Raw genomic sequence first — 27,647 nt, 5'->3', positions numbered from 1 at the left:
ATTACTCGTCTATCTCCCGTGTTACCCCAGCTTGTCAGATTAAGGCGTTGACTAGCTTGTCAATCTAGGGCGGATGTCACGACAAGGCGGTTCTCCACCCCTCCACCACAATGATTGCCGAGATTTTGGGACAAACTATTTTGATCATATGAACATGTTATACCGATCTCGTGACTTGTTGGAATTCTTTCATGGGCGTATTGGAGTTATTGTTGTGTAAGAGATAGCCAAGTTGCGGTGAACCACGCGTGCGAGTCGTGAATACTCTTGGGCAAGGGTTCTAGAAGGGATCTAGATATCGCGGGGTATGTGGATTCAACACGGACCCAAACTCCGGGCGTACCGTTAGTTCGGATCCCCACGATACCATTATCAATACTATCTCTTAGATTGGCAGCTATCAAGCCATGGAACTAAAATCTGTCAGGGTATCATCGGATACTTGTCATTGTTCACAAAGGGCGAAGGCCGGAAAGTCTTCCGGCCACGATAGTAATTCCGGCCTCAATGTATATAGACGCGGTGTCTGCCAGACTTCACTCATATGCTATCAATTCAAGTCAAGTCAAATCACACAAAATGTCTGCTGCAAACACACTCTTCCCATATCTCCGCAAGGACCCCTCTGAACTACCAGAGGGTGAAGATCCTTTCACCATCACAACGCGCACAGGATATCTTCCCTTCTCACTTCCTTTGAAGAAACTCCCTTCTCAATTCGATCCTGTTTCAAACCTTCTTGACGAAATTCCTATCCTCAAGGAAGATGGCACTCCGGGACTGTTGGCGACTTTTGCTCTTGGGCCTCTCATCGACAGTGGTGCTCTCCCTGATTTGACCTCTGAGATTGATAATCTCGTTGTTCCTGGGACGGACAAGAGAGATATGGCTGCCATTACTGCTGCCTTTAGAGATTATAGCTTTATTGCTTCTTCGTATCTCCTTGAGCCTTGCTGGGAGACGTATAGCAAGAGTGATGATGGCGGTTATGGACTTGGACGTCAGACACTTCCCAAGTGTATCGCTGGACCTCTTGTCAAGTGTGCAGAGATGTAAGTTACTCACTGGACCAATTGACCTCGCTGACATTTTAGTCTCGACATCCCTGCCTTCATGTCTTATGCCGCTTCTTATGCCCTCTACAACTACTGGCTCGTTCATCCCGAGCAAGGGCACGATGACTACGACAACATCCGTCTCGTCCGCGCTTTCGAAAAGGGTCTCGACCCCAAGTCGTCCGAGGCCGGCTTCATCCTCACTCACATTCACATGGTCGCCCAAACCGGTGGCCTAATCGAAGGCGCGGTTGATCTGCTGGCCGCTGTTGAGAAAGACAACAGCACTGCCAAGATCGCCGAGGCCAAGGCAAGCTTGGAACTCATCCTCAATGCCATGCAGATCATTGAGACAAACATGGAGGGCATGTGGAGTCAGTCCCTGCCCAAGGACTACATGACCTACCGAACCTTTATCTACGGCATCACCAAGCAGTCCATGTTCCCTGATGGTGTTGTCTACGAGGGTCAATACGACGACAAGCCTCAATTCTTCCGTGGAGAGTCTGGTGCCAACGATGCCATCATTCCTCTTCTCGATCACATCTGCGAGATCCCCATGCCCAAGAACCCATTGACAGACATCCTCATCGAGTTCAGAGAGTATCGACCCAAGCCTCACCGCGCATTCCTCAAGTATGTCCGGGAAACAGCAAACGAAGTCGGTGTCCGCGATTTCCTCACAAAGTCCGGTGATCACGGTCTCGCAGTTCTGTACCTTCGCGTCCTCGATCACATTCGAAGCTTCCGATGGCGACACTGGATGTTTACCCGCGAGTACATCATCAAGCACACTCTTCATCCTACAGCTACAGGTGGAAGCCCGATTATTACTTGGCTGCCTAACCAGCTCACTGCTGTTATGGATCTGATGGAGGAGGTTGCAAAGGGATCTGGTCTTTGGGCTGTTTTGGAGGAGGGGGTTTGGAGTGGCGGGGGATCTTTGACTCATGAGGATTACATCCTGGTCAAGAAGATTATGGATAATGTTGTGACTAAGAAGGCTCAGTTGAAGAAGGAGGTTGACAAGTACTGCCAGGATCGGGGTGTTTAGATAGGCTATAGCATGCATGAATGAATTGTTTATTTGACTTCAATCGTGTCCTGATCCCTCTGTAACTTGCAGCCAGATGATCGTCTCATCGGATGGCTGTTGTTATGACGAACTATTTACAGATTTCATGGTATTCTTGAAAAGCCAGGTGACTGCTCTGAGTACAGAGGTATCATCATCATCATCAGTCACTTTGTAGCTTGAGACTGAGTCTAGATGACGCCAAGACTCGGCATCAAGGATCTTTCGCCGAGACTTATCTTATCGTGCCATTGACCAATCGAACGATTACATTTGCGCGCCAATCACAGTTCGTCGCATTTACAGTCCAGGTCAAGTGACGTAAACGGGTGACGCTCAGGAAAATTTGATCAACACGACGATCCAATTCCGGCAACTCCGTGGTCCAATAACTGAGTCATAATATTGTACTATTCATAATGTACTATCGCTAAAATATCCATATCCATAATCGCTTAAGCAATTGGTTCACAAGTAAAGACACCTCGGACTTCGCCGTGACGGAACTTGAGGATCTGGAAATGTTAGCGAGGTTCAATTGCGAGTGACTGGGAGTAACTTACAATGTCGTCAATTGAAGCATATGTTCCGCCAACGAGAACAATCATGCCGATAATGAAAATGAGTCCATTGGCAATGGAAAGAAGGAGGTTCTCCTTTGAGTGCCAAGGTCCCTTTCGGATGAGCATGAACCACATAATAGAGGGGAAGTAAAATGTGAAGCCCGAAATGAACAGGGACGAAGAAATGGACAAGAGATCATTGAAGAAGGGAATGGCCTCGGCAATGATGAAAGCCACGACAGTGATGACAGTGACGAGGGCCAACCAGGTGATCCATCCCATCTTGGTGTTGATGTAGCGGATGATGGAGTTCTTGAACATACGTCCGTGGATATAACGAGCGACGACTGTGGTGTTGATAGATCCAGAGATGAAGATGACGGGAAGAGCGACACCAAAGGCGATCTTGGAGATGGTGGAACCAGCAGACAGAAGAGCAGGCGACTTGACCTCTGAACCGACAAAGGCATAAATGAGAGCGCCAGTAAGGGTATAGATACCAATCTCAATCAGACCAAGAGCCCAGATCGACTTGACATAGTCACGAGGAGTATGCATCTCATCCATAAAGCTGAACTGGCAGACAGCAAAGGAGTAGGCGAAAACAATGTTGGTGATGGCGATGAAAGCGTCGGTGAAGCTGAGGTTGTCCTTGGGCCAAGCAGACCAGTCGACAGAAGACATGCCGCCTACGGAGTCGCCAGCCTGGACACCAGTTGCGATGATTGTGATGGCGACAGCGATGGAAATGGAGACAAAGTCGATGTAACCAAGGATAGCAACCTCTGCGAATGAGGGAGGAATGGCGACGATGAGGAGGATGATGGCAGAGACGACACCAAAGACGACAGAGCATGCTCCATTGTTGGTGAGGTTCAGGAAGGCGATTGTTCCAGTGAGGCAGTGAGATCCAACGAGGAAGATGAGCTGAAGAGCAAACATGACACCAACCAGCTATTCAAGTTAGTACATCAATTACATTAATCGGGCACTGAAGTGACTAACCTCGTAACCAAACTTGCCAAACATGAGTCTACCAGCATCGGCATAATGAGAAACCTCTGGAAAAGCAAGCTTGACCTGTCCAACGACATGCGATGTGTAGATAGCGACGAAACCAAGACCGACGGTGAGAATAACACCAGCGACCATGCCAAGGGTGGCAAAGGCGGAGGGCAGAGACAGACAGCCGAGGGCAATGGCCTCGACGATCAAGACAACCGTCAATCGCTTCCAGCCGAGACGGTGGAAGTGGGCGTTGCCCTCGGCAGCTTTTTGCTTCTCCATGTCGTTGATCTCGGCGACTTCGCCGGCTCGTGTGTCAAACATGTCTGGTACTGATTCTTGACGGGACTTTTTTGAGTCTGTTGGAGCCGGTTGGGCTGTGTTGATTTGGTCCATTGCGTGTGTGTATGTATGAGTGTAAGTGATGTGAGTATGTGTAAGTGTATGTAGTGGTGATGTAGTTTAGGTGTACAAGTATAAGTGTAGATGTCTAGTGTAAGATGGTATAAAGAGAGGCAAAAGGAACAGAGTGAAGAGGGAACCACGTCTATTATAAAGCCAGATAAGCAGGGACCGAGAATGAGGCCGATCTCTTTACATAGTTTACCAGTGGGTCGAGATAGTCCCACCATTCTTCGGAGGCGACCTACGAATCTGAACCATATTCTCATCAAACCCTGTTTCTCTTACACGTCGAATTCCCTCACCAGAAACCTAATACCCCAGACCCCAGACTGCCTCCCGGCTTGTCTACTCGCCTCTCTGAAAAGCTCTCACGGTGCCGAAACTCCGTGTCATGAGGCTCGAGCTCGTGTGCAGTGTCGCGCCTACAGTGGATCGCCAAAACCTTTCGATTACCTAAAGTGGATCGCAACAGAGCCTCTTGCTTGGCTGCAGCCATGTTTGCATTAGTCAATAAAACTCTCCGTCCCTCTACGTATTACCCAATTTTCATCATCATCACAGACCCGTGTTTGTCCCCAGAGATTTACTCCGCAAAGGGGAGAGATTAGGTTGAGGAGAGGATGGGTTTTGTTACGTACAAGAATTGTCGAGAATGCGGAGCAGTCGGTAGACCAAAACACGTCAAGCAAGTATCGCAGAGAGTGAGGTCGTGGCGGGAATAGACGCGGGCTTGCGATCGGCATTTCTCTGCCAAGTCGGATCCGTGGCTGTTTATCGCACGAGTGTCATACAGATCGCATCCGAAAAATTTGCAAAAATGGCTTGGCTTGACCTCAAGTGAGCGGGAAAAAATCTGCCGCCCGTCGAAATGTTCTCGAAGGTGTACTAGTCAGGGGTGGCGATTGGGGGTATGGGGAATGATAGAAGCGTGCAGGGGGCCCGCCAAGCATTGACCATTGAGTCTTTTTCATTCCGTGGCCTCGAGATAGCATATTTGGATATGATTTGAAGGAGCTTAATGCATGGGAAGTATATGGTTCGATTACTCCGTACTGAGTGGGATATTTCTGGCTTGAGCGTCAGGTTTCGGGGCACTGAGGGTATTTGGTGATCGAGGCGCGGTTAAGTCACTTGACTTGGGGGGATGATCTAGCCGCTAATACGATGAACACGCGCTGTAGTGCCTGATTAAAATAGGCGACTATAGGCACCATCACGCTGTAGTCAGTCATTCAGTCAGTCACTGTCATTCTACTGCCTACCTGTAAATGTCTTCATCTCCGCGAAACACTGGCTTCGGTATTCGGGGTTCCAAGTGATCAATGCATTCGCATCGCCTATCTAACAGGCCTATCTTGATAACCTCCAACACCAGATTAAAATCCGTCATTGAAACAGAACCAATTGGTCATGTCGGAGCGCATTGGTCAACAGAGTATTTTCTCTCGTAATGCTGTGGAGTTGCTGGCCCACTGAAACCAGCGATCTGTGATGTGATTCTCATTTCTAATGGAATCCCCGAGTCAAGGCATCCGTAAACGGCCGACCCCGAGTGCACGGAGCTGACGAGTATCGTAAGAGAGTTCTAGACTTGGAGATGGTGTTTATTTGTACGTGAGAGATTGGGGTTTCGAGTTGGGGATGCAGAGAGGCTAGAGAGGCAGAGAGGGTATTCCGTAGGGGCCGGTAGTTAACGGGTGAAATTGGGCTAAAAAGTTAGTTTATGCATGATTGACTAGAATAGTAATGGGAGTGCCGATCACCTGACGCTGACGTAGGGGATGTAGGGTAGTTCAGCCTGTTTAATTGTGCTGTCACGATATCTACAGTCGCGTGGTTGATGGAGGAATTTCTACGAGTCTGACCTTGGTGTTCCCTCCGGGGGCTCCTAGCGGAGGGCTGTTCTTCGCTGCGCTCACGTGTTGTCGATGTTATTATTAATGTTACGCTCAAACCCCCTCTCACAAGCTGGTCTCAAACATGTAGAAACAGCTGACTTATGCATTGATGTGATGTTGGTGTCGTTGGTGCTGACTTGTAGCAAACCGCCGTCTTACCCTACATTTCACCGTAAAATCCCAAGATTCAGCATGACTGTGACACTAGTGCCTCAGCAGCTCTTAAGTCCAGATTAAATGTCCTAGCAATTTCGTCATTCCCGCTGATGTAAGATCGAACGGCCGCTATCGGCAGCGACGGCTATGATGCGGCTCATTCACACAACAGCCGGGGATTTCCCTAAAGAGAATTTGGTAACAGTCTAACTGGTCTTGTCCCAGTGTGTGCTATTGGTGTCATTTAATTGGCTACATCGCACTTACGTTGAATTGCGACGCGAATCGTAGACTGCCAACGCGTCGCGTTACATGCATCCACCATGCTTACAGTGCATCAGTTCAACCCTAGGCTCACTCATCCGTTGACAACCTTACCCCGGACCAACTCAACGTCTGCATCTACTCTTGGCATGACATGCAGACTCATCCGGTCGGATATCTGTGGACCTACAGACATGCTGTCACGGCACATTCCAAGCTTTCAGCTACACAGTGGATCTGGGGAAACGGATCATGACAAACAATTACTATTAATAAAACTAACTCTATCGGATAATGCTCGCCTGGATATCTTTTCATCTCTCGTCAAACTGGAGCATCCCGAAAAACGCCAAACTAGCCCAAAAGCAATACTAACGAAAGTTTCCTAGACATCGGGTGTTCCCATCACCACTTGCACTGGAACTGTCAGATCCATCTTGACATCGCCCTCCATAACGATCTTGACGGTGTATGCTCGTGAAATAATGCAGGAGTGAAATGTTGGCACAAACATCTTGTCGGCTGTTGGCAGCTTGAAGGGAATTTCGACTGTAGCTGTGTGAAAGATGGGTGAATCTTTGGTGCTTGTCATGTCGACGTTCTGAGTCCACTGAACCTTGGGAGAGGTTTTCGGGAGAGACACTGCGAATGGATAGCCAAAGTTTGCGATTGAAGATCCCTGTGTTGGTAGGTTCATCATCGGTTGATCGCGGAACCAAGTATGTGCTTGAATCTTGAGAGAAGCAGATGTGAATTGCGGGGGAATCACATCAGCGGCAGAAGGCTCAAACGTAAAGCTGATGGGAATTGAAGATCCGCTAGCTTCGTAACCCTCTTTGGTGAGATGAATTGCAGCTGGTTGCGCCGCCACTGCAGATATTCTGCCCTGTGAAGCAGAAAAGATGTTCTTCTTGACCTTCTTGGACCTCTCAATCTTGTATAAATCGTCTCGCTCAGTGATGTTCATAGGAGGCTCTTCGAAGGATGTCGGCATGACGTTGATGGTATGGGAGTTGCCGAGAGAAATGTTGAAACCTTGCTTAGCTCGTGTGAGCACATATGCTTTGATGCTATATGTCACTCGCGCCATGTCAGGTGCCATGTCGTCTTTCTCCCAGCCGCCGAGTGTAGGAGGCAGTGCCATGTGTCGTTCCCAGACGTCTTCGGAAGTGGTCTTGTGCGTGCATGCTTTGGAGGAGAGATGAGCTGGGATGTTGAAGATGAAGGGGAATGTATAAGTGACGCCGGCTTCAAGCACGTTGTTAGGATACTCGTCGATTGGCATCTCTAGTCGAAGAAATCGATGGGATGTCATGTGCGTCATGTCAGGACCATCCCTTCGCGTCTCGCTCAGTCCATCGAGAGAAATGTCAATTCGATCGTAGCGAGTGTTTCTAGCAGGTGTGATGTTGACGACGCCAGAGACTTCAGAGTTGGTGGTGTACACCTTTGAGTTGAAGTGGCCGTTGATGAGGATCTGGACTTCTGGTTTCTTTGTCATTTTTCCTTTCAGCGTTGAGGCGAGTGCATGTGCTGAGCCCCAAGGATGAATGCTTCCGTTTCGCTGAATGCCGAGATGTTCATACTCTGGGGGAGTAGCCGGCAGTTTAGTGACCTGAACGTCAACAAACGATGGAACCTTGGCTGTCATTGTAGCTGATGCAGAGCTCATAGTTGAAAGCAATCAAGTGAAGCTTTAGCTCAGTGCAAGAGGAGATGAAGCTGATGAGGATTATTGACCAAAATTCAACTCAGCTGACCCCCCCAGGATTTATATCTCTGCCTCTGCTCCTCTGCGCCCTGTTGTGATTGACCCATTGACTGATCCATCCGTCCATACCATGCCTAGCTCGTTGACATGTTGTAGGGCGCATGTAAAAAAAAGGTGCCATCCGAGCCGACCCCGGCCTGGAAATAGATCATGGAGTAGTCATTTTTAAGCGGAATTCGAGCCGCGTAGAGCTAAGCTTATTTTTCGTCATTTCGAGGACGTGCTTACACCCGTTTATCCGATTGATAAGTTTGTGATCTTGGGCTTCAGATTTTGGGGATTTGGAGATGGACCCACAGGAGATGTTCTATAGATGTCCACTGGGGAATTACGGCGGGGTCTTGTACGTAAAAATCGAGTGATGAAAGATTTTTACGACTTTCATTCAGTCTCTGCTCTGCTCTGCTCTACTGTGCTCTGCTACTGCTGCCAAACTCTTGGTTCTGTTCTCATTGAGTTTGCACTTGTTTTCTCATCTTACATTTGTCAGATTCATCATCATCTATTCCCCGTCTTACGGCTGAATCCGACGTCGGCAGAAATAGCCCGTGTCGAATAATTCGAGTCATAGCCAGCAAAAAAAGCCACAGATTTACGCGAGACCAGACTATTTTCCTAGGGTGACCCTCCGAGACCATCACGGTAAATTTTGACGGCATTCTCCATTATTAATCCACCACCTTGTCATGTCGACCGCGCCCTGTGAAGAGTCACTGTCGAGACAACGTGTAACGCCCTTCGTGTCAACTATGGCAATAGGTATGGCGCAATATGAGAGTGTTGGTTTCATAGCAACAATCAAATAGCGGTATCAGTTCAAGAGCAACATGTATGGCGACATCAGTTCGATAGCAACAATTAATAATGCACGTTGTGCACAGCCTCCATGGATTTAACCTTGCCTCTCCATGCACTAGCATCGGCTGATGACTTTATGCAAGCCTTTATGTGCATAACAAGATATTTATCTTATCTTATCTCTTATCTCTCCAAAAATTCCCGTAAACGCCCTAGCCAGCTAAAGCAACTGGACATAGACAGTCAAGTTGGCAAAGGTGATGAACCCGATTGACTCAGACTCCTGAGACACCAGATCCCATTGTTACAGCCATTTCCCATGAAAGAGTCCCAACATTTTGATGACGCCCGATCATCTTTACAGCTTCGTCAGTGGAATCTAGTTCACTACTTGGGTATTCTCAAACCAAGACTATCTGATGCACATATTTCTTACTCTTGACCGAATACATAATTTGACCGTCGCAGATACCAACTCTTTCATATACATGAGTCACGTCAGGCGTGTCTTCAAACTCCGCACTTCTTGAATGCCGTCTCAAGACAAGAGAAGTCTCCGAGAAGGGCCAGTATCCATCCATACCAATAACAGGCATGCAGTAGAGCGTCTCCGATGGCGGGATGTACAAACCCCCAAGACTCTTGTCGGTGAAGTCATAGTCTGGTAGGAACGAAAAGCGACAGTCCTTATCCTTTAGACTGACAAGCTCTTCTGTACTACTATTGCGGATATAGTCATCTCGCAAGGCATACTCGCTCGTTCTGAAACCCGGATCGTCAGGGTATATTATCGCAACCTCTTCGATGTGGACGGCGCGAAGAACGATGTGTCCCTTGGCAACTTCGCCTGCTCTGTCGATGCTGCCAAGTTCAACTCGCGCATCGTCAACCGTAACTAGATAGTCTGAGCCAAAGTATGTGTTTTGCCAGTGCACTGTAAAGTCGCAGCACATCCACGACCAAGTTGGAGGCCCTCTTGCCGCGACAGGTTTTCTGAATCTGCATCGTTGGATGGGACCGCTTGGAGGACCGTCCACTGCTCTCCACATTAGGGCTTCGGGCAACATGCTCTTCCAAATTCCTGCCAGGTACATGTCATTCTTCCTTTCAGCACTGCCCGTTGTTTGGAAAGCTTTGGCCATTCCAGATAGCGCGGGCAGGCGATCTTTCTCGAATGTGAGTCCTAGCCGAGAGTATCGGTGGACCAGATGTGCCCAGCTCCTCATGCCGTGCTTATAGAAGAGGTCTCCCTTGACTGCACCCGGGTAGTCAGCAGTCTTGGGGACATGGGTGAAGAAATACTTTGTGGCAAAGCTGTTCTTTGTCGTCTCGCCACATTCACACTGCGCGTCCTGGTTGCACACCCATATAAGCTCTGTGCTGTTGAAGAGGATTGCACGTGGTGAGAGATGGAGCTCTTGGAAAACCCAACCCCTCTGGTACAGTGGTTCTGTCACAGTAGGTAGCTGACGATACTCGTATGAAGGCAAGTCGGGGAACAGGTTGAAATTGAAGGTCAGATCGTGGCCAATCAGGCGCTGTTGCTGAATGCACATGGCCCTCTGTTGGCCACGGTCGTCCTTCACGGCCACCTTATCCACCCTCAAGAACGGTTCGGGATTGTAGCGATTGGAGTAAAGGCCGCCATTACCGTCTTTCGCATGACCGGCGAACAATCCGATAAAGGCATTTGCGTATATGTCGGCCATGTGGGTAGACTCCTCTAACCAATCTTGAGGATCATCTTGCATGATACACAGAGAGTCAATCCAAATATACTGGATTCCGAGTCTCTTGCAGACATCGGCAGCGTCTCGAAAGGTTAATGAGAGGTCACCAAGTGCGATGCCATCATGGGTAAAATTGCTAGAGGTGCTCTTGAGTAGCTTGATGCTAGCTGAGCTCGGGGTTCCCCAACAGTGACTCAGCGTTGCGTACTTTCCTTTGAGGATGTTGGTTCGAAGGATGAGTTTGTCGTCGCTTATCTCGAGAAGGCGCTTTGGTGTTTTCAAGTCTGAGGAGTCCCAGCAATCATGCGCGGTTTCACATTCGCGCAACCGCTCCTTAATCCACAGAAAGCACTCATCAGACGCTGAGGAAACCGGGATGTTATTATTCGGTGCCAACTTTGGCTCTGCGCTTGGAGTGCCTTGGATAGTCACCCGGTAGACTTTCATATCGATATCAGAGAGGTACTTCCCGTCAAAAGAATCATCTGGGACATGTTGTGAGAATATTCCAAGGCCTTGCTGATTGCTGTAGTAGATATAGTCCTTCTTGTTTTCCTTTTCCTTGAAGAATTGGACGAGGGCAACGCAGTGCCAGCAACCCGCATCTGCGCCAACTACGTAAGCCTCAACTGGTCTAACGATTGCACGACGGAACTTGTATGAGCGGTTCTCGTCCTGAGAAATGTCAAAGTAGGAGTCACAGTATTTGCACGTCTCGCTCATGTTGGTGTTTGTGAAGAGGCCGAGTAGCTTATTCAGGCGAGCTTGGTATCAAGTCAGCCTTGCTGCCTCTTCGGGTCAGCCGCCTGAAAGATTCCAAGGGCTTTTTTACTAAGGTAGTCAGGTTCTTGGTGAAACCAGATTTACCATCTTGGCGGCCAATTAGAGTTAAATCGAATATGAATAGGTATTTGAATTTGACAGAAACACAGCTTGGTAACCACTTCACGGTAAGGATGGTCAAAGAGTCGGGGGTAATAGTATGGCGAATGACTTATGATGAATTTAAGCAGATTCACGTGCATGACGAAATCTTTATCTTATCTGTTATCTTATCTCCCAAAAATTCCAAAGTTTGCCCCGCGATGAACACCACAGAAATTATCGCCAATCTAAATCCCCAAACACCGAGTAACCATCATCATGTCTTCAGACGCAGCGGCTCACAAGCCTATTCACAGCCTTGTCCTTGATACAGGCCCTCTCATCAAGAATGACCCCCCCGCGAACACCCTCCGCGCGAAAGCCGAACAACTCTACACCCTCCCCTGCATTATTTCCGAAATTCGCGATGCCGCCACACGAGCACGAGTAGAGACGACTCTTCTACCCTTCATCACCCTGCGATCGCCCAAGCCCGAAAGCGTAAAGGTCATTCGAGACTTTGCGAGAAGAACAGGAGATTTGGCGGTTCTGAGCAAGCCTGATATTGACGTCTTGGCGCTAGGGTATGAGTTGGAATGTGAGCGAAATGGGGGTGATTGGAGATTGAGAAAGACGCCTGGTCAGAAGGGTTTGAATGGGAAGCCAAACAAGCCTGCTGAGGGTGACAAGGCTGAGACTGAGACTGAGACGGAGAAGGTCGAGGAGACTCTGGAGAAGGCTGTTGACAATCTGACCATCGAGAACCCTGTTGAGCAGGCTACGGTCGGAGAGTCTAGTCAGTCTACAGAGGCAAAGGACATTGTCGCAGAGACCGTCGCTGAGCCAGAGGCCAAGGATGAGTCCACAGAGGTCACCGCAACAAACGCGATTGAAGAGACCGCCGCTGCGACCGCGACTGCACAGGCTGGCGAAAAGGCAGACGAAACAATCGAAGCCGTTGAAGAAGCATCCGACGGCGACGCCTCCGACGATGAAGGCGGCTGGATCACACCCTCAAACCTCAAGAAGCACCAAGCAGCAGACACCGGAGCGACACCCTCAGCGCCCGTGCAAAAGACCCTCCAAGCCGCAGTCCTCACATCCGACTACGCCATGCAGAACGTCGCTCTCCGAATGAACCTCAACCTCGTCGCACCATCCCTCGCACGAATCACACATCTCAAGAACTGGGTTCTACGCTGCCACGGCTGCTTCAAGATCACAAAGGAAATGAACAAACAGTTCTGCCCCTCGTGCGGTCAACCTACTCTCAACAGAGTAAGCTGCTCGACCGATGAGCACGGCAACTTCAAGATCCATCTCAAGAAGAACTTTCAGTGGAATAATCGCGGCAATGTCTACAGTGTTCCCAAGCCTGTTCACGGATCTGCAAACGGTCGTCTTCCCAAGAACGCGGGTGGAAAGAATGGATGGGGAAACAATCTCATTCTGGCGGAGGATCAGAAGGAGTTTACGCGGGCGGGAGAGGAGCAGAGACGTCAGAGGAAGAAGGACATCATGGACCAGGATTATTTGCCCGATTTATTAACGGGGCATCGAGCAGGAGGCGGTCAAAAGATTCGCGTGGGAGCAGGACGAAATGTAAACTCGAAGAAGAAGCACTAGTAGTTGTATTGAGACTTTTAGTCTAACGCCCAAACTGAACCGTAACGCCCGTCATGTGTGATTTATTCGTCCTCTAAACATTTATCAGTAAAGATCATCAATTGAGAGAGTGTGTGGACGTACTCTGCTGAGTCAAGAGAAGCTCAAATCGTCGCTTGAGAGTAACGCGCTGGCGCGACCACTTGTCGTCGGGGGAGAAGCGCGCGGGATGGGCGGACTTGGTGACTTGGCCTTGAGCGACCTTCTTGAGGGTGTACAGGCGGTTGCCTTGGGCGTCGAGGGTGTACATGAGATGCATTTTGGCGGTGGTTGTGATTGATTGTGAGGTTTTGGTGATGCTGGAGCTTGCACTACAGAGATTGAGCAAAGAATTTTTTGACGATGATATGGTCACGTGCGAGGCTTATCGTTATCAGTGACTGGGGATGAGTTTGGGGGACAAAATTGTGACACAAGCGTGCACGTCCAGCAGACTTTGACTCTCACAGAGTTTTGTCACCTTCTGCACCCGGTACAGGCTTGATTTAGCGTGCATGCACTAATTTTAGGTTCTGATTATAGTTACAGGGCATCATTCAGTTGGGTCGCAAAATGCTCAATTCAAAATATATGTTCAAAAGCGATCTCAAAAGCGGTCTCAAAGAGCGAAAGTATCTCAAGAACGACAAAGTACATGATGCTAGGCCGGAAATGACAGGGCCATCCATTGTATCCTCCAATTGACAAAATGAGAGTCCAAGTGTTGTTAGCCAAAACGACAGTCAAGTAAATGCATTACTTGGTAGGACTGACTGGCTCTCCAACACGAGCGCTCTTGGTTCCAGCCCATCCTTCACGTTCATAAAAGCGAAAGACAAGATCGTAGTCCTCGAAATCGTGAACAATACGATCAATGCGTCTGTATCCTCGGACAGGATCAACAAGACGCTTAGCAGCCCAATTGTTGGAGTCATCATCATCCATGCAGTATGGGTTCTGAGCAGCACCCTTTGCTTCAAAAAGAGTGACGCTGAAACGACCGGGCTTGAAGATGTCGACAACATGCTCAATAATCTCAGTCGTGGTGCGTCCGCTCTGACCACCAGGGACGTTGGTCTCGAATGAAGCAAAGGAGCACTGAGGCTCCGGGGTGACGTGAACCGTAAAGTAATGCTCACCCTTGCCAGCCTCAGGAGGGACGACGCCATTGGCAGAGAAGCCGCAGGGACTGAACAGGTATGCGTCGACTCGCGCATCGGGATACTTGCTGGTTGGGTAGACGCTGGAGAGGCCGCAACTCTCCGAGACGACAGTTCCCAGTGCGTGACCCTCAGTGGTCAGAGCCTCGATTGAGTCGAGCATGGTGTCGTCGTCGTCGTTGGCGAAAACATCAACCTCGTCAACAGTCTCGGCAAGCCCTCCAAGGCTGTTGATGGCCTCCTTGCGTGCATCCTTGGCCTCTGCAGCCATCTTGTCGCTGGCGACCGCACTCGCGTGCGACAGATAGAACTGCTTGGCGTTTTCGGGATCGAGATCCGTCATGAGGATTTCGAGCGTCTCGTCGTGGTAACTGCTGGGCAGTCCATTGAAGGACGTCCCGACGGGGATCTTGGTGCCTTCGACCTCACCGGGGGTGCGAGGGGGGGTGAGGGCTTGCTGGTTGGGTGAGGTGAGGTACAGGTACCAGTGGTCGCCATTCATCTTGCCTACCATATAGGCACTACCTCCGTCGAACATGTCGTCGAGATACTTGACCTCTTGCTTCCAGCTGCGGTGGGGGCCCTGCTGCTTCTCGGGGAAGAGAAAGTTTTTGCGACTGTAGAATACTCGGTATGGAGTCGCGGCTGCTTGGATGTCGTCAGCCGAATTGGCGTTGTGGAATGGGAATCCGTGTTTGGCAGCAATGTGAAGCATTCGCTGGAGGCCGAGAAGAAGGGTAGTGGTTCCGCAAGTCTTGAGAATGATCTTGTGGGGAAAGACAAACATGCTCGACTCGGAGAGGAGATAGGCGTCCATCATTTCACTCTCAAGAACAGACAAGACCTTGCAATTGACCATGTCAAGCATGGGAACCCAGGTATCAGCCGGAACAGCCTTGAGGCCATTGGCAGGAGCAGTAGGAGGCAGAGTCGTCGGACTAGGAGCGAACCAAACCTCGAGAAGCTTCTCGGGACCCTCAAAAGCGTTGGTCGAGTCGAGGTCGGCGGCTACATCATGGTTGATGGTGAGATGAGGAGTAGCCGAGGCGGGCGAAAAGGTGCAGTTGTACGGGACGGAGGTCATGATGGCGGCGGCGGCGGTTGGTTCAGTGTTCTTTGCCCGGTGGCAGAGTCCGCGGAGCACTAGCTGCCGCTCAAACAGACTATGCGGCGTCTGTTTGAGAGAGTAGGCCCACAGGTACGGGGACTTGTTCAGATGCTGGCGGAGCCAGCAGCAATCGATCGATCGGGGGACAACGTCTCGGGGACGTTAGGGGGGTCGCGAGCGGATGAAGTGGTAGAGCTCTTTTGACGGAATTGTGGCAGAAGGGGTTGCTTGGGAGATGTGAATCGGTGGATGTTCGTTGAAGGGGTGCTATCGGGGCCTGAAGAGGTCAGTCTCTGATGCTGTGACGCTCAAGCTGATGTACTCACTTGGAAGGTCGAGAGAAGAGGAAGCGCAGAAGATCCGTCGGCCGCATAGAAGCCCAGTAAAGGAGCCAAGAAAGGTCAGTGACGGTATCGAGAGGAACCGTCGATTGTTTGAGAGATTAGACACGTTTATTCGACATTGAACTTGTAGCCAAGTTTGCGGTCGCGTGAGCAGAGGATGCGAAGCGATGAAGAGGGATAAAAACAGTGACGAGTTGGATGGAGTACAGGACAGCAAAACAGATGGAATGCCAAAGAATAAAGTGACTGATGCTTGTTTGTTTATGCTTGCTACTCTGTCGGTGAGAGAATTTTGGGCCTCGTCGACAACAAGTGGGAGGGGTTGGGGTTTATTTTTTTCTGCGAGCAGACGAACGAACAAAATTTCTCTCTTTGCATTGGATCCCGATCCAATGTGCTAAGGTCTCAATAAGGCGGTGCTAACTATCCCTCTCAGGCTCTCTCTCTCTCCCCAGGTGGCCCAGCCCAACCTAAACAGAGCTGTAAGGTACAGTTTAGTGGGAGCTACGTAGTGCGACTCGTCAAATCCTGCCCAATACCAGGTCATTGTACATGGCTGCGACGCACGGGGAAGTAGAGCGTGTCCCCGGCTTCTGGGCCGAGAAACTGCAGGTTTTTTTTTTTACGAAAAATTCCACACCCGGGCTGAGCTTTTTTGGGAGGTCAAGACACCATTTTGACTGGGTTGGCGGGTTGGGTTTGGTGGGGCAGGGCTTGGGAGATCCTTGTAATGGCCACACGAGTTTCGTCATTGTAACTTTCTTGGAAGAGAGCCAGATGCAGTGAGCCAATTATGGTTGGGTTCGTAAACGCATGTGCCTGAGTGAGTCAATGCCGATGAAAGATGCTTGTGAGACAGACGCACACACTCCAAGACATACAGTTCGATACAGACAGTTAATCTACATCTTGTACTTGACCGTTTCACGCGAGGGCAGCGAGGAAGAGCCCTCCGCTAGGAGCCCCCGGAGGAAACAACATGTTGAAGAGTAACTAACTGCCTGATGTGAGTGGATCAATTAGCCACGTTTGTCATGACCTTTTCTGTAATATCTCCAAATACATGAAACAGTGAACAATCCCGGTACTTATCGACCAAGCTCCCTCCCTCCCCCTCACCGTTTGTCCCCGAAATATCCTTCCCATTCACCGTCGTACCAGACGGGTATGTCGGTCGTCTACCTTCCTCAACCAGAGAAATGAACTGCGCATCCATAGGAACACTCCCCAGGAACGGCACCCCAAATTCCTCCGCCATGCTCTTCCCTCCCCCAGATCCGAATATGTCTGTGCACTCGCTGCAGTGCGGACACACGTAGCCGCTCATGTTTTCCACGACTCCCAATACCCGTATGTTGGTCTTGGTGCAGAAGTTGAGCTCTTTTCGTACATCCGCTGTCGCTACGGCTTGGGGTGTCGTGACCACCACTGCGCCCGCGACCTGGCCCGGCTGTGCGTCTTTTTGCAGCGTTTCCGCGAGGGATATATGCTCGTCGCTTGTTCCGGGTGGTGTGTCGATGAGTAGAAAGTCGGTCTCGTCCCAGAGTACGTCTTTGAGGAATTGTCGGATCATTGCTGTTTTCTTTGGTCCTCGCCAAACAACGGCATCGCCTCGCTTCGGGAGGAGAAAGCCTAGACTCATCGCGTGTAGAGATCCGAGGCCTTTGGATGAGTCTCCTTCATGGACTAATACTGGCGCCCATCCTCCTGGTACTTGTGTGACTTTTGACTCTTCGATCGAGAGCATGCGGGGGATTGAAGGGCCGGTTAAATCGACGTCGAGAATGCCGACTGAGTGACCGGCTGAAGCGAGCGACAGTGCTAGTTGCGTTGTCACTGATGATTTGCCTACTCCTCCTTTACCTGAGAGGACCTGTTTTGTGAGTAACAGCTTGAAGCGAGCGGCGTAGGGTAGCATACCAGGATGATGTGTTTGACCTTTGTGAGGCCCATCGCGAAGATGTGAATGAATGTGAAAGAGTGTGCGTTAGATGAGTCGTAGAGAATGTGTCGCTGACGAAGGAATCGGTGGTAAATGAGCTGCGCGCGTGGTCATGAGAATAAAGCGTCTGTTGTAAATCTTCACGTTGATCGCCTCTGATTTGAAAGCTATTTACTAAGCCGATCAAAAACATTGGCCGAACCGGCGATGAGGGGCATTCACCCCGCTATCGATAAGAGAACACTCCGTCATCGGTCAAACTCAAAAAATTAGATCAAAGATCATCGCTGACATCACAGATCTCGATGACACAGTCTATGCACGGCCTATGCAACTTTATGCAATGGGTTATGAAAGCAAAACATCTATTATCTTATCGCTAGGGTATCTTATCTTCAGTATCATAAGCCACTTTTCCGACCATGACACCAAACCATGCCCATCCCATTCCTCCTTTTCCGTTAAATGTCCACCGCCATTATCCCGTATCTATATCGAAACTCCCATGCAAACCCAAGCAACTCAAACATATAATAATCCCAAATAATGCCTGCTAGTTCAGGCCACAACAACGCATAACGTCAAAGCGCATCTCCCTTGTCTTGGCGTGCTTTGACGCTCAAGATTCTTATCTCGTCCCCCTGTCGGCCGTTGGATGCCTCATCAGCTTGACAAGGTGCGAAACAGATTGTCTCAGTTACCCTTGCGGAAAGCCGGTGACGCTGATGGTGGTACTTGCGCGGGAGAGTCCATCAGAAATTGAACCGTCTCGCGTTTGCACATGACGATAGGCTTCTTCTGTGCACAGTATCCCAAGAGTTCAGCGTGCTCAGGTAAGGTCTCGGGTACAGCATCTGTGTATCGAATGATGGGACCACCGTCAAATGTAAGCCCGATTACTTGTGCTTCGTATTCAATGTCTTCCTCTTCATCGGGGTTGGCCGCAATTGTGTTACTGTTTGTGTTAGTTGAAACATTCTGAGTAACGATGATGAGTACTCACGCTTGACTCATTGGAGGCCCAAATTCAAAGTCCTTCTTCTGGCGACGGCTTCGAATTCGCTTCTTTGTGCAGTCGTGGAATAGATGAAGGAATCCAGCAATCACAAGAACGGGTGTACCTAATGCAAGTGCCCATGGTCTAAACCGTCAGCGGTTGAGTGTAACATGATAGACGAAAACTTACGGATGCTGTCGTCCGCGAAGGGTATGTGCCATGGCAAGAATGATACCAATCATGGCAATCAATGAACCAACTTGAATCATGGTCCAGGTAGACCAGTAGAGTGAGATGAGGTCTTCACCGTCACAAAACTGAAGCGCTAGAATGGAGTACGCTTCCATGACGACAATGACTGTTGAGACAGAAACACATCCGAGACACATGGCAAGCGACTGCCGTATTCGCTTCGTTCGTGCTTTGGGGTTATGAGCTAGCTTCTCCATAGCTGCTTGGCCGCTGTTCTTGTTAGATCAAATCATTTAAATCATCCGAACGTCAGACTCACCGGATATATGTCCATGAAGCAACAAACAAGACCAACAAGTTGGACACAAACATGGTCCAGTAGATAATCTTGAACTGCCATCGCACCATATGAGAAGCAAAGTGAGCATACTTCATACACAGCTCAGGGTCAGGGTCCTGTCGTCGAAATAATGAAGCCATTTTGTTGGTTGTAGTGATGAAATAATCTTATGAAAGCCGGAGGAGGGAGACATCCTTATACTTGTGCACAGCCCTGAATCACTCCAAGCAAGTGCCTCTGTGATATGGGGTACAAGACCCGCTATCTCTGAATCTATTCAAATGTGACGCGCAATTCCCTTCTTGGTGTTCCTTGCCAAGCTATCCCAAGAACGGCGATCCCATGTTGAGCCTCTGTCAGTGAGATCCCGTCTTGGCCTGAATAGGGGAAGTTGGGAAAACATTCGGCCCTAGACACGAGGCCGGTTAGAGTGTCTGATTGGAGTGTTGAGATCTGGGCTTGTGAGATCGGGCACCTATCTACAAGGTACACCCTGCTGAGCTTAGCTTGCGACATTCTTTTTTGCTTTGTGCTGGCTTGTTGCCAAGGTCGAGGCGATATTACAACGGGTCATTGAGGCTGTGAGCACGCTTATTGAGTGGATTCCTCGTCCCGCGCCAAGTCGGGGCTTGTCCCCTGTCATGACTCCGGAGCCGTAATCTTGAGGGCAGATGCACCCGGAAGAAGTCTGTGTTCCAAGTCTGGGGTTTTAGATCCCTGCCATAACAGCCTGATAACAACCCAACCGTTCGGTTGAGCCTAGTAATTAAACTATCTACTGACCCTTGCGTATGTATTGCTTTTTTGCAAAATTTTCACGTGTGAAGGAGGAATCGTCTGTGAAACATTGTGCAATCTTTGTCATGTTTTGTGTCACAGACATTTCCTTGATTTACCCTTCTGGCCAAGAACTGTAAGTCTTTCCCGCCCGCAAGTGTGGATCACGGCACTTGACCGCCACAGGGGAATCTACATTTCAGCTAATATCTAGATCTAGCCTTGGAATAAAATTCCGTGACTGGTTGGCTAAATGATCGGCACTTTGATCTACACTCTTCGAGCCTCCTCATTCGGCTCGCTGCTTGGCACCTTGTTCTGTCACCTCATTCTCTTCATATCTTGTCGCATCTTGCAATCAATTATCGCCAAGGTTCAACGGATACCCAGGCTACCTACATGTACAACGTGCCGCGTAATCGGAGTCCGAAATGGAAACATGAGGCTTCCTGCAGTTTCATGTCCTCGTGGGTAATAAGCGTAAAACCAACCTTATCAATTGTGTAACCAACGGTCGTGATACGGTATGTGAATGCTAGACTTGGCGTGCTTATCAGGATCGTCGTCGCTGCGACCAGTCAGCAATGCCGATCTTTTTTAGTAACCGTGGCTGAGTGGGAGAGCTGCTTGACTCATTGACGCGTATGAGACATTGATAAAGGGAATGATTAAGCTTATCTGAGTTATCGACGCACGTCATGAGACAAAAAGTTCCGATCCGCGATGGTTACAGATCTACACTGGGGAGATTAGCACCGTTTGCGTGGAGGTTAGCATGATTTTCGTGGAGGCTACAGCCTAATCTACGGAAGCGGTTACAAGCCGCAGTGATGCTGACGTATGATTGCACAAACTCGGCGCAGCTGTGAATTCGCGTATCTGTAACGATAAGCAGGATCTCGACGTGATACAACGCGTGAGCCAGCGTCACCGTGATCCCTCTGGCTACGCAGGGATTACTGAATTGGGAAACATGTCCAGATCTGGATGTAACCAATTGATCATTGGCCAACCTTGTTCTAAGCTTAAATCAGGGAAACATTGAGGAAGGAGCACCTGCCAAGAGCGTACCCGCGGGTACTCAACTGAACCATGATCTTCCCTCTTTGATGGATGAAGCAATTTGAGGGTCCAGCGTGGCTTGGCTGTGGGGATAGGACAGGAATACCCCAGTGATCTGCCAACAAGGTTGGGGAATTTCATCTGAGAGATTCAGACAAGATCAAGCCAAGCAATACTGACAAAAGGTCTTTACTAAGAGGTGTTGTTGAGTGGTTGTCGAGACTGATTGATCGGATTACTGTCCGAATTTCGGATACGAGTTCGGAAATACGATGAGGTGTCGATTGGCTACTACAAGATATCTCGATAGGGTACTCCGTAGATGGACTATCGTTTAAAGCCTCTGACGGCAGTCAATCGGCAGTGACATCGATAACGACCCTCCGGGCGCCATTGCTGGAAGCTTGAATGGGGATTTGAGTTTGAACTGCCGTTGGGATTTCGGAGGCATCTGTATCCGGAACTCTGTCTGAGGACTGCCGTTCCATCCCGCTCTGACGACGACGAATAACGCTTGTAAAGTCTCCATTGATCTTCCTGCAATTGGTAGAAAAGGGTGAGGAGAAACAATAAAATTGGACCCATAGAGCTCGTATATCTGCCACTCACGCTGACTGTCGCAATAGGGATGATCTACATACAGGTCTGTCTGCCTAGAAAAGCCCCAGAATTTAGCAGCTAGATTGCGCGACCAGCATAGAAGATTCGCGGACTTTCTCAAGTCCGGTAGATCAGTTCCGATAATGGCAAACAGCTTCAAAACTGTTGAGACGTTGAATGATGTCAACGTGGAGGCTGAGTTTTGTGGCTGAAGCTTATCTATAAGCTCGAGGTTTATCAGCATAACCTAGATGATGAGGCTCTGTTCCAAGATCACTGCAGAGAGAAGTTAAATAAGGATCGTCCGGATTAAGGTAATATCGACCGCTGGATTCTCTGCTGATTTCTGCACAAGTTCCTGAAGCACCATGAAGTTTGAATGCTGACATTATTCAAGATCACCACCTTTTGCATGTTTGATGTGACTTGCTCTTGAGAAAACCAATGAACCTCTCAGTTTCTAGCAAACTGTCTTGCCCGCCCTTATCACTCATGTCCCTCCGGGGGCTCCTAGCGGAGGGCTCTTCCTCGCTGCGCTCGTAGGTTGCACAGAATTACTCTGCCTGGACATTTTACCTCCGGAAGAATCGTCAGGCCATAACTAATAGCGTAGGGAACAAAAACCAGCTCATTTCTCTTTTCGTCGGTCCTCAAATTCAAAATCCATGAGGCCCAAACAGCGGAATTCGACAGCAAGGTTGGGGGCAGCTCTCGTTTCGAAATATGGGTTCTTATACCTATAGGCCACTCAATAACACGCGATCATGAGATGTTCTTTTTACTTGTTTGATTGAATTCCAGAGATCCCAGTCAGCTTCACCTGTCCATGCTCATTTCGATGCTCGATCGCGGCTCTGAAAGAGATTCGAGCCATGAGGGACTTGATCGAGGACAACAGCGACCGCAATTCTGGCGCATACAAAACATTTCCTTGCCTAGAGCACTCAAGAAATCGTCTTTCACTTCTATCGTTACCCTATTGCAGTCTGATCAATGAACAGCATCCATCACCAACGAGGTCGGATAGAAGTCATAAGCTCACAACAACCCAACGTACGTGTGCATTAAAAATAAGCAGCGTCACATGCTCAAATTGAGTCCGAGAATAAAGTTCCTTATTATTGGCTTCCATATCTGCCACCAATTGATTGATGATGCCATCGACTTCTGCCACTCGGCCAGATAGATCTCGGCATCTCAGTAAAAATAACACGTTAGCTTTTTCCCTTCCAGGCAGAATAGACTCTATTTTCCTCTTATCCAATATCAGCGCTCAATAAAGAAGCCATTTAATATATGCTTTTATCATAAGCCAACCATTCCGTATGCGTATTAGTATATATATCTGCCACCAATTCTAGAAACAATACCGATTATTCAAGGATGACGTGTAAGCTAGAACAATTCGAGGCTGGTCGCCGGTAGTTCGAGTTTCCGACGGCAAACGATTCTCCCGTTTCGAAAATCGGATGAATTCAGCTTCCGGCCACCCTCTGATTGGCCAGATTTTCATGCGACAGGCATTGAAACTTTGGCGGCCGACTTGACGTCGTAGCGAGTTTGACCCAGTGAGACGGGGCTGTGTTGAAACGCAATTGAAGCATGTGATGAGACGAGAGGTTTGGTATTTATATAAGGGAAGACACTCGAGAAGAGGTGGTCAAATAATTGCAAACTAAAATGGAGCCGATTTCAAAGACTCAGAGAACTATTCACGATGATTCCAAGTCAATGGGCAGACGCTTCGTTGACCTGGCCAAGGTATGAACCTAATCAAAACTAACAGCCACGATCCTCGCTAACAGTCTAGTTTTTATCGTCGTTAAAAAGCGATCTAGATCTTGCGAATGTCACAGCCCCGCCGTTCTTTCTAGCGCCATCTTCAGTTGTCGAGAATCCCGGAAGTTGGGCAAAGAAACCTCTACTCTTCACAGCACCAACCAAAGAACTCGATCCAGCGAAACGAAGTCTTTCAGTCCTTCAATTATTCTTGGCAGGCCTCCGAAATCAGTTATATGTTGCAGGTGCTCCCAATGTTAGTATCAAGAAACCCCTCAATGCCTTTCTTGGTGAACTCTTCCTTGCTTCCTGGAGCGAGGGAGACAGCGATACCAAGTTGGTAGTTGAGCAGGTTAGCCATCATCCACCAATTACTGCGATGCACATTTCTGCAGATGGAATAAGAGCAGATGGGTATGGACGAGTCGAGATGACGTTTAATGGAAACATCAACATTCGGCAAATGGGACACGCTATTATACACCTTGATAAGTTTGATGAGGATTATCTGGTTCCTCTAACAGACGTCACTGTACGCGGTTTCCTGTCGGCATGTCTGTACCCAGAAATTATTGGTACATACACAATTGTCTCCAGCTCTGGGTACGTCTCGGAAATTGACTTTTCTGGCGCTGGTATCTTTCGAGGCAAGAGGAATTGCTTCGAGGCGAGGGTTTATCACAAAGATGAGCCTAAGAAGCATTGCTACAAGCTATCAGGAGTCTGGAGTGAGGGATGGAAGATTACCGACAGCAAAGGAAAGCTGTTAGAAACATATACCGTCGACCCAGAGACATCTGCCGACATGCACATCGATCCAGTGGAAGAGCAAGATCCCCGGGAGTCAAGAAGGGCATGGGGAGAAGTCATATCAGCTCTAGAGCAGGGCAATTACCGGGATGCATCTCACGCGAAGCATGAAGTTGAAGAGGCGCAACGACAGAAGAGGAGAGATGAGAAGCTTCATGGAAAGACGTGGGAGCCGTTATTGTTCCGGAGTTCACCGGGCGATGAGCATGAAGCCTTTCATCAATTGGCTCAAGGGACTAAATGGAAGCTTCATGACCATGAGACAAAGGGAGTTTGGAGAGTTGATGATGAAGCTTTGCGGAGGATGCGAAAGGAGGATGGGCTGATTACGATTTGATGACATGGGTAGCTTATGAATAATTCCAGAAGCGTAAGTAGACATCACAATATACTTGATCATAATACAGAATGATTAACAAAACGGGTGGCTTTCCATCCAGTCTTGGAGCAAGTATTATAAAAGGGTGACTCTCGAGAGGCCTAATCTGTCAGTAACAGCAGTAAAAAGCGAAATAGCAGGAGAAGGAATTAAGAACTTTAACCTCCTCTATATATTTAAAACGCTTATGAAGTTCAGGCACTTCCTCAATATTAATAACACTCTTTAAGAACAGGTTAATATGCTATAATAAGATCTGATAAAGCTATATGATGCTAGCCTAAAGCTACCTATTTTTAATATAAGTAGTGGCCATTCAAACCCACATCCTATTGTAAGATCCCAGCAATAAATGCACTGAAAATAATCGGACTCATGCTAGTCAGTTGTGCAACAATGGCTTGATACCAAGCTTGTCTCCAAATGATGTGCCAGGTTACAATATCACCATCTCTGTCAACATCTTCAAAAGGGAACCCGTGTCGTCCCCGACTGATGTCCGTACCAATATCAGCTTGCCAATACATAGTAAAGGCAAACAAGGCAGCAAATGTCGACTCTTGAGACTGGAAGCAATATGTCCAGAGAGCACCTGTATACTCTATAATGTCGTCAGGATATATGAGCTCGGATACGACGCTCTTTCTTGGGGGCTTTGATGTGGGCGCCATTACTTCGTCGTCCTCAGCCGGAGCTGAGCGGCCAAAGAGCTTATAGACGTGGGCGACTGCTTCTCGATATCCGCCTATTCCAGCCCTGCCGTCATCTCCACTTCCAATCTGCTTCTGCGGTTTCATGTTGAGGCCCGAGCCCTTAGCTGATCTCAATGTGCCCATTAGAATATCAAGGTCTGATCGTCTCTTCTCGAGAACCCTCTTGCGCATCATAACTAGGTATTCTGCCTGCCAGAGTGCCAACATGATGCTGCTGGCAATCAGATGGACATCATTTTTCAGCGTATCCTTTTTGTTCGCACAGACCGGTGTACGCATCGTTCGGTAGTTATCGTCTTCGGGTATATACAGCCAGCTAGCAAGGTCGAAAATGTCATCATCGCTCATGATCGTCCTTGAGTGGAAGTCGGCCATGACCTTATCCATTCGCGGTAGCCTGCCACTACGGTAACCGCCATCGTCCTGCCACTTCTGCAACCTCATCAAGTGCTTTATTCTCACTCTGTATCTTCGGTCCCCAAACGGCGTCAAAGCCTCTGTAACGGCAAGGGAGTACATAGCAATGTCCCTCGAGGTGACGAGTATGCAGCATAATTCGGAGGCTATCGCGGGTGTATATGTGAGGAGCGTTCATGTAAGTGTTGGAGCCAGCCGCATCAACCGCAAAGAGAATCACGCCAACGACGTTCAACAGTGCAATTGTGTAGAGCTTTTGGCTGACGGCGCCAAACGAAATCACGCCCACAACACAGAACATGGTTGCGTACAGGCAGAGCCGGTATGGCCAGAAAATAGACGCTCTCCAATTGAGTGGACCCTGGGTGCATGACATGCGCCAAACTCCGAGGTGAAATGGTGGCACCTTGATCCGCAACCAGGAAGTTCCCTGGTGCAGCCACTCGAAGTGAGAGTGCAATTTCGTCCTCGATTCGAGATCGATGTGATCCTCAGAATGATTTGACGACGATCGCGACCCCTGAGGAGATAGTTGTATGTCCCACTTGCTCCGCGTGAGGAGAACTTGGTCGACGTATGAAATAATCCAGAAGAAGAAGAGAATGAGCATAATGAATGGGGCATAAGACAAGCGTGCGGCACACTGTGAAAAGCCTTGCCGACATGGTCGATCATCAAGTTGGAGGCCACTAAGCACGACCATTCCAGTCCAAACACAGGTGAGAAGTCCAATCATGGATACGACCAGTGTATCGGTAGAAATGCCGCGTCGCTTTAGAATGAAGCCGCTGTTCATGATGGCGCGGTGAGTAGTGAAGAGCAAGGTCATTGAGGCGAGGGCTATAGCCTGATGAAGGCCTCGCTCCATCGTGACTGAGGAAAAGGACACGTCCCGAGAGGAAAACATGATATGGGTTTCTTGATAGGCAGTACTCAAACCTTGGGGCGATAGGTTTGTAAAGACCAGTCGAATCTCTGTATTTTTATAGATAGAGCACGACGCTGTCGCGTGATGCGTTTCCAAAGGAGGTTCGCTGTAGAGCCTTGTTGAAATGGACGACTGCCAAAAGATCATACGGTGGCTTGCTGAGTCTATTCCCCTCTTAAGAGGAGTCAGTTTCTTTTGCAGAAATGTGGCTTGAATGGGTAGTAAGCATTTGTAGAAAAATCTGCAAGAGTGAAAAAAACACCAGATCAGTGGTGTCTATACAGGCATGATCTGATAGACCTCTCCTGACCCAATATCATAGTACCTGCGAAAGAAAATAAGCAGTTATCTTTCGATTTCTAGTCTGGTGACTCTTAGCCACCTATGCAGGGTGACGCATGGCTCTGAGAAGATCTGTGATCTGCCTCATTCGCGGTTCGCATACGCTTGGGCCTCGATTGAGTCGCAAGCCAAAATGCTTGACAAGGTCACCAATACCTCGAGCTTTAATCAATGCCACAGACGATAACGACAGTTCTGAATTGGTTCCTGCTAAAACTTTAAGAGCTAGCTAACTTTCAGTTCCGTAACCTCTTTGTCCAATGCATACGAGCTGGCAGATTCAGCTGAACCAGTAACAAGGATATCACAGTGTCCGTGTAGTATCGGACTGTACAGGCGATTCTATTCAAAGGGCGTTTGCTGGAGCGATCGCGTTTTCGCAGATGCAATGAGTTCAGTATTGTTGATTAGTACAAAACGCCTTTGCAGTAGTTCACCCAGCATGGCCGACGTTACTGTACAGGCTCTTTGTCTATCCACCAAAAGGAACAACTCCCCATCTATGAAAACGTAAAGCTATTAACTGCCA

General features: G+C 48.8%; 11 protein-coding genes across 11 annotated transcripts; 3 read left to right on the top strand and 8 right to left on the bottom strand.

Annotated features, from left to right (window-relative positions):
• Positions 1-579: 579 nt before the first annotated feature.
• FVEG_06565 (indoleamine 2,3-dioxygenase) lies at positions 580-2,109 on the top strand (the record flags this gene model as incomplete). The annotated part of the gene is made up of 2 exons (XM_018894949.1): positions 580-1,052; positions 1,095-2,109. 2 exons carry the CDS (start codon positions 580-582, stop codon positions 2,107-2,109), a joined length of 1,488 nt encoding a protein of 495 aa, XP_018752119.1.
• A 9-nt stretch (positions 2,110-2,118) lies between these two features.
• On the bottom strand, positions 2,119-5,077 carry FVEG_06564 (hypothetical protein). The gene is made up of 3 exons (XM_018894948.1): positions 3,699-5,077; positions 2,694-3,647; positions 2,119-2,645 (listed from the first exon to the last, which is right to left on the bottom strand). The coding sequence occupies exons 1-3, from the start codon at positions 4,092-4,094 to the stop codon at positions 2,586-2,588; spliced, it is 1,410 nt and encodes a 469-aa protein (XP_018752118.1). The 5' UTR covers positions 4,095-5,077; the 3' UTR covers positions 2,119-2,585.
• A 1,582-nt stretch (positions 5,078-6,659) lies between these two features.
• FVEG_06563 (hypothetical protein) lies at positions 6,660-9,022 on the bottom strand. Its single transcript, XM_018894947.1, has one exon. It carries the CDS (start codon positions 8,091-8,093, stop codon positions 6,807-6,809), a length of 1,287 nt encoding a protein of 428 aa, XP_018752117.1. The 5' UTR covers positions 8,094-9,022; the 3' UTR covers positions 6,660-6,806.
• A 369-nt stretch (positions 9,023-9,391) lies between these two features.
• On the bottom strand, positions 9,392-11,443 carry FVEG_06562 (hypothetical protein; the record flags this gene model as incomplete). Its single annotated transcript, XM_018894946.1, has 1 exon — positions 9,392-11,443. One exon carries the CDS (start codon positions 11,441-11,443, stop codon positions 9,392-9,394), a length of 2,052 nt encoding a protein of 683 aa, XP_018752116.1.
• A 363-nt stretch (positions 11,444-11,806) lies between these two features.
• FVEG_06561 (UPF0271 protein) lies at positions 11,807-13,283 on the top strand. Its single transcript, XM_018894945.1, has one exon. It carries the CDS (start codon positions 11,864-11,866, stop codon positions 13,208-13,210), a length of 1,347 nt encoding a protein of 448 aa, XP_018752115.1. The 5' UTR covers positions 11,807-11,863; the 3' UTR covers positions 13,211-13,283.
• Positions 13,104-13,550, bottom strand: FVEG_15892 (H/ACA ribonucleoprotein complex subunit 3). The gene is made up of 2 exons (XM_018905118.1): positions 13,334-13,550; positions 13,104-13,283 (listed from the first exon to the last, which is right to left on the bottom strand). The coding sequence occupies exons 1-2, from the start codon at positions 13,506-13,508 to the stop codon at positions 13,273-13,275; spliced, it is 186 nt and encodes a 61-aa protein (XP_018752114.1). The 5' UTR covers positions 13,509-13,550; the 3' UTR covers positions 13,104-13,272.
• A 91-nt stretch (positions 13,551-13,641) lies between these two features.
• On the bottom strand, positions 13,642-16,473 carry FVEG_06560 (adenosylmethionine decarboxylase). The gene is made up of 2 exons (XM_018894944.1): positions 15,823-16,473; positions 13,642-15,773 (listed from the first exon to the last, which is right to left on the bottom strand). The coding sequence occupies exon 2, from the start codon at positions 15,470-15,472 to the stop codon at positions 13,985-13,987; it is 1,488 nt and encodes a 495-aa protein (XP_018752113.1). The 5' UTR covers positions 15,473-15,773; positions 15,823-16,473; the 3' UTR covers positions 13,642-13,984.
• Positions 16,474-16,788: 315 nt separating this feature from the next.
• FVEG_15891 (cytosolic Fe-S cluster assembly factor CFD1) lies at positions 16,789-17,958 on the bottom strand. The gene is made up of 2 exons (XM_018905117.1): positions 17,761-17,958; positions 16,789-17,713 (listed from the first exon to the last, which is right to left on the bottom strand). Exons 1-2 carry the CDS (start codon positions 17,791-17,793, stop codon positions 16,856-16,858), a joined length of 891 nt encoding a protein of 296 aa, XP_018752112.1. The 5' UTR covers positions 17,794-17,958; the 3' UTR covers positions 16,789-16,855.
• A 193-nt stretch (positions 17,959-18,151) lies between these two features.
• Positions 18,152-19,451, bottom strand: FVEG_15890 (hypothetical protein; the record flags this gene model as incomplete). Its single annotated transcript, XM_018905116.1, has 4 exons — positions 18,152-18,737; positions 18,786-18,923; positions 18,969-19,241; positions 19,291-19,451. 4 exons carry the CDS (start codon positions 19,449-19,451, stop codon positions 18,476-18,478), a joined length of 834 nt encoding a protein of 277 aa, XP_018752111.1. The 3' UTR covers positions 18,152-18,475.
• A 3,903-nt stretch (positions 19,452-23,354) lies between these two features.
• Positions 23,355-24,787, top strand: FVEG_06558 (hypothetical protein). The gene is made up of 2 exons (XM_018894943.1): positions 23,355-23,511; positions 23,561-24,787. The coding sequence occupies exons 1-2, from the start codon at positions 23,431-23,433 to the stop codon at positions 24,674-24,676; spliced, it is 1,197 nt and encodes a 398-aa protein (XP_018752110.1). The 5' UTR covers positions 23,355-23,430; the 3' UTR covers positions 24,677-24,787.
• A 260-nt stretch (positions 24,788-25,047) lies between these two features.
• On the bottom strand, positions 25,048-26,716 carry FVEG_06557 (hypothetical protein; the record flags this gene model as incomplete). The annotated part of the gene is made up of 2 exons (XM_018894942.1): positions 25,048-25,863; positions 25,916-26,716. The coding sequence occupies 2 exons, from the start codon at positions 26,714-26,716 to the stop codon at positions 25,048-25,050; spliced, it is 1,617 nt and encodes a 538-aa protein (XP_018752109.1).
• Positions 26,717-27,647: the final 931 nt, after the last annotated feature.

This window comes from Fusarium verticillioides, chromosome 7, assembly GCF_000149555.1.
Source record: "Fusarium verticillioides 7600 chromosome 7, whole genome shotgun sequence".
NCBI lineage: Eukaryota > Fungi > Ascomycota > Sordariomycetes > Hypocreales > Nectriaceae > Fusarium > Fusarium verticillioides.
Note: the sequence above shows the minus strand (reverse complement) of the source record. Positions and strands in the feature narration are given on the sequence as shown.

What these genes read in the sequence shown, in the direction of transcription:
- FVEG_06564 (XM_018894948.1), bottom strand. Translation starts at nt 4,094, where the DNA reads ATGGACCAAATCAACACAGCCCAACCGGCTCCAACAGACTCAAAAAAG. An exon ending in TTGGCAAGTTTGGTTACGAG is followed by an intron (nt 3,648 to 3,698) that starts GTTAGTCACTTC and finishes TAACTTGAATAG; the next exon opens with CTGGTTGGTGTCATGTTTGC. An exon ending in ATGCTTCAATTGACGACATT is followed by an intron (nt 2,646 to 2,693) that starts GTAAGTTACTCC and finishes TAACATTTCCAG; the next exon opens with ATCCTCAAGTTCCGTCACGG.
- FVEG_06563 (XM_018894947.1), bottom strand. Translation starts at nt 8,093, where the DNA reads ATGAGCTCTGCATCAGCTACAATGACAGCCAAGGTTCCATCGTTTGTT.
- FVEG_06561 (XM_018894945.1), top strand. Translation starts at nt 11,864, where the DNA reads ATGTCTTCAGACGCAGCGGCTCACAAGCCTATTCACAGCCTTGTCCTT.
- FVEG_15892 (XM_018905118.1), bottom strand. Translation starts at nt 13,508, where the DNA reads ATGCATCTCATGTACACCCTCGACGCCCAAGGCAACCGCCTGTACACC.
- FVEG_06560 (XM_018894944.1), bottom strand. Translation starts at nt 15,472, where the DNA reads ATGACCTCCGTCCCGTACAACTGCACCTTTTCGCCCGCCTCGGCTACT.
- FVEG_15891 (XM_018905117.1), bottom strand. Translation starts at nt 17,793, where the DNA reads ATGGGCCTCACAAAGGTCAAACACATCATCCTG. An exon ending in AGGTCAAACACATCATCCTG is followed by an intron (nt 17,714 to 17,760) that starts GTATGCTACCCT and finishes CTCACAAAACAG; the next exon opens with GTCCTCTCAGGTAAAGGAGG.
- FVEG_06558 (XM_018894943.1), top strand. Translation starts at nt 23,431, where the DNA reads ATGGAGCCGATTTCAAAGACTCAGAGAACTATTCACGATGATTCCAAG. An exon ending in GCTTCGTTGACCTGGCCAAG is followed by an intron (nt 23,512 to 23,560) that starts GTATGAACCTAA and finishes CTAACAGTCTAG; the next exon opens with TTTTTATCGTCGTTAAAAAG.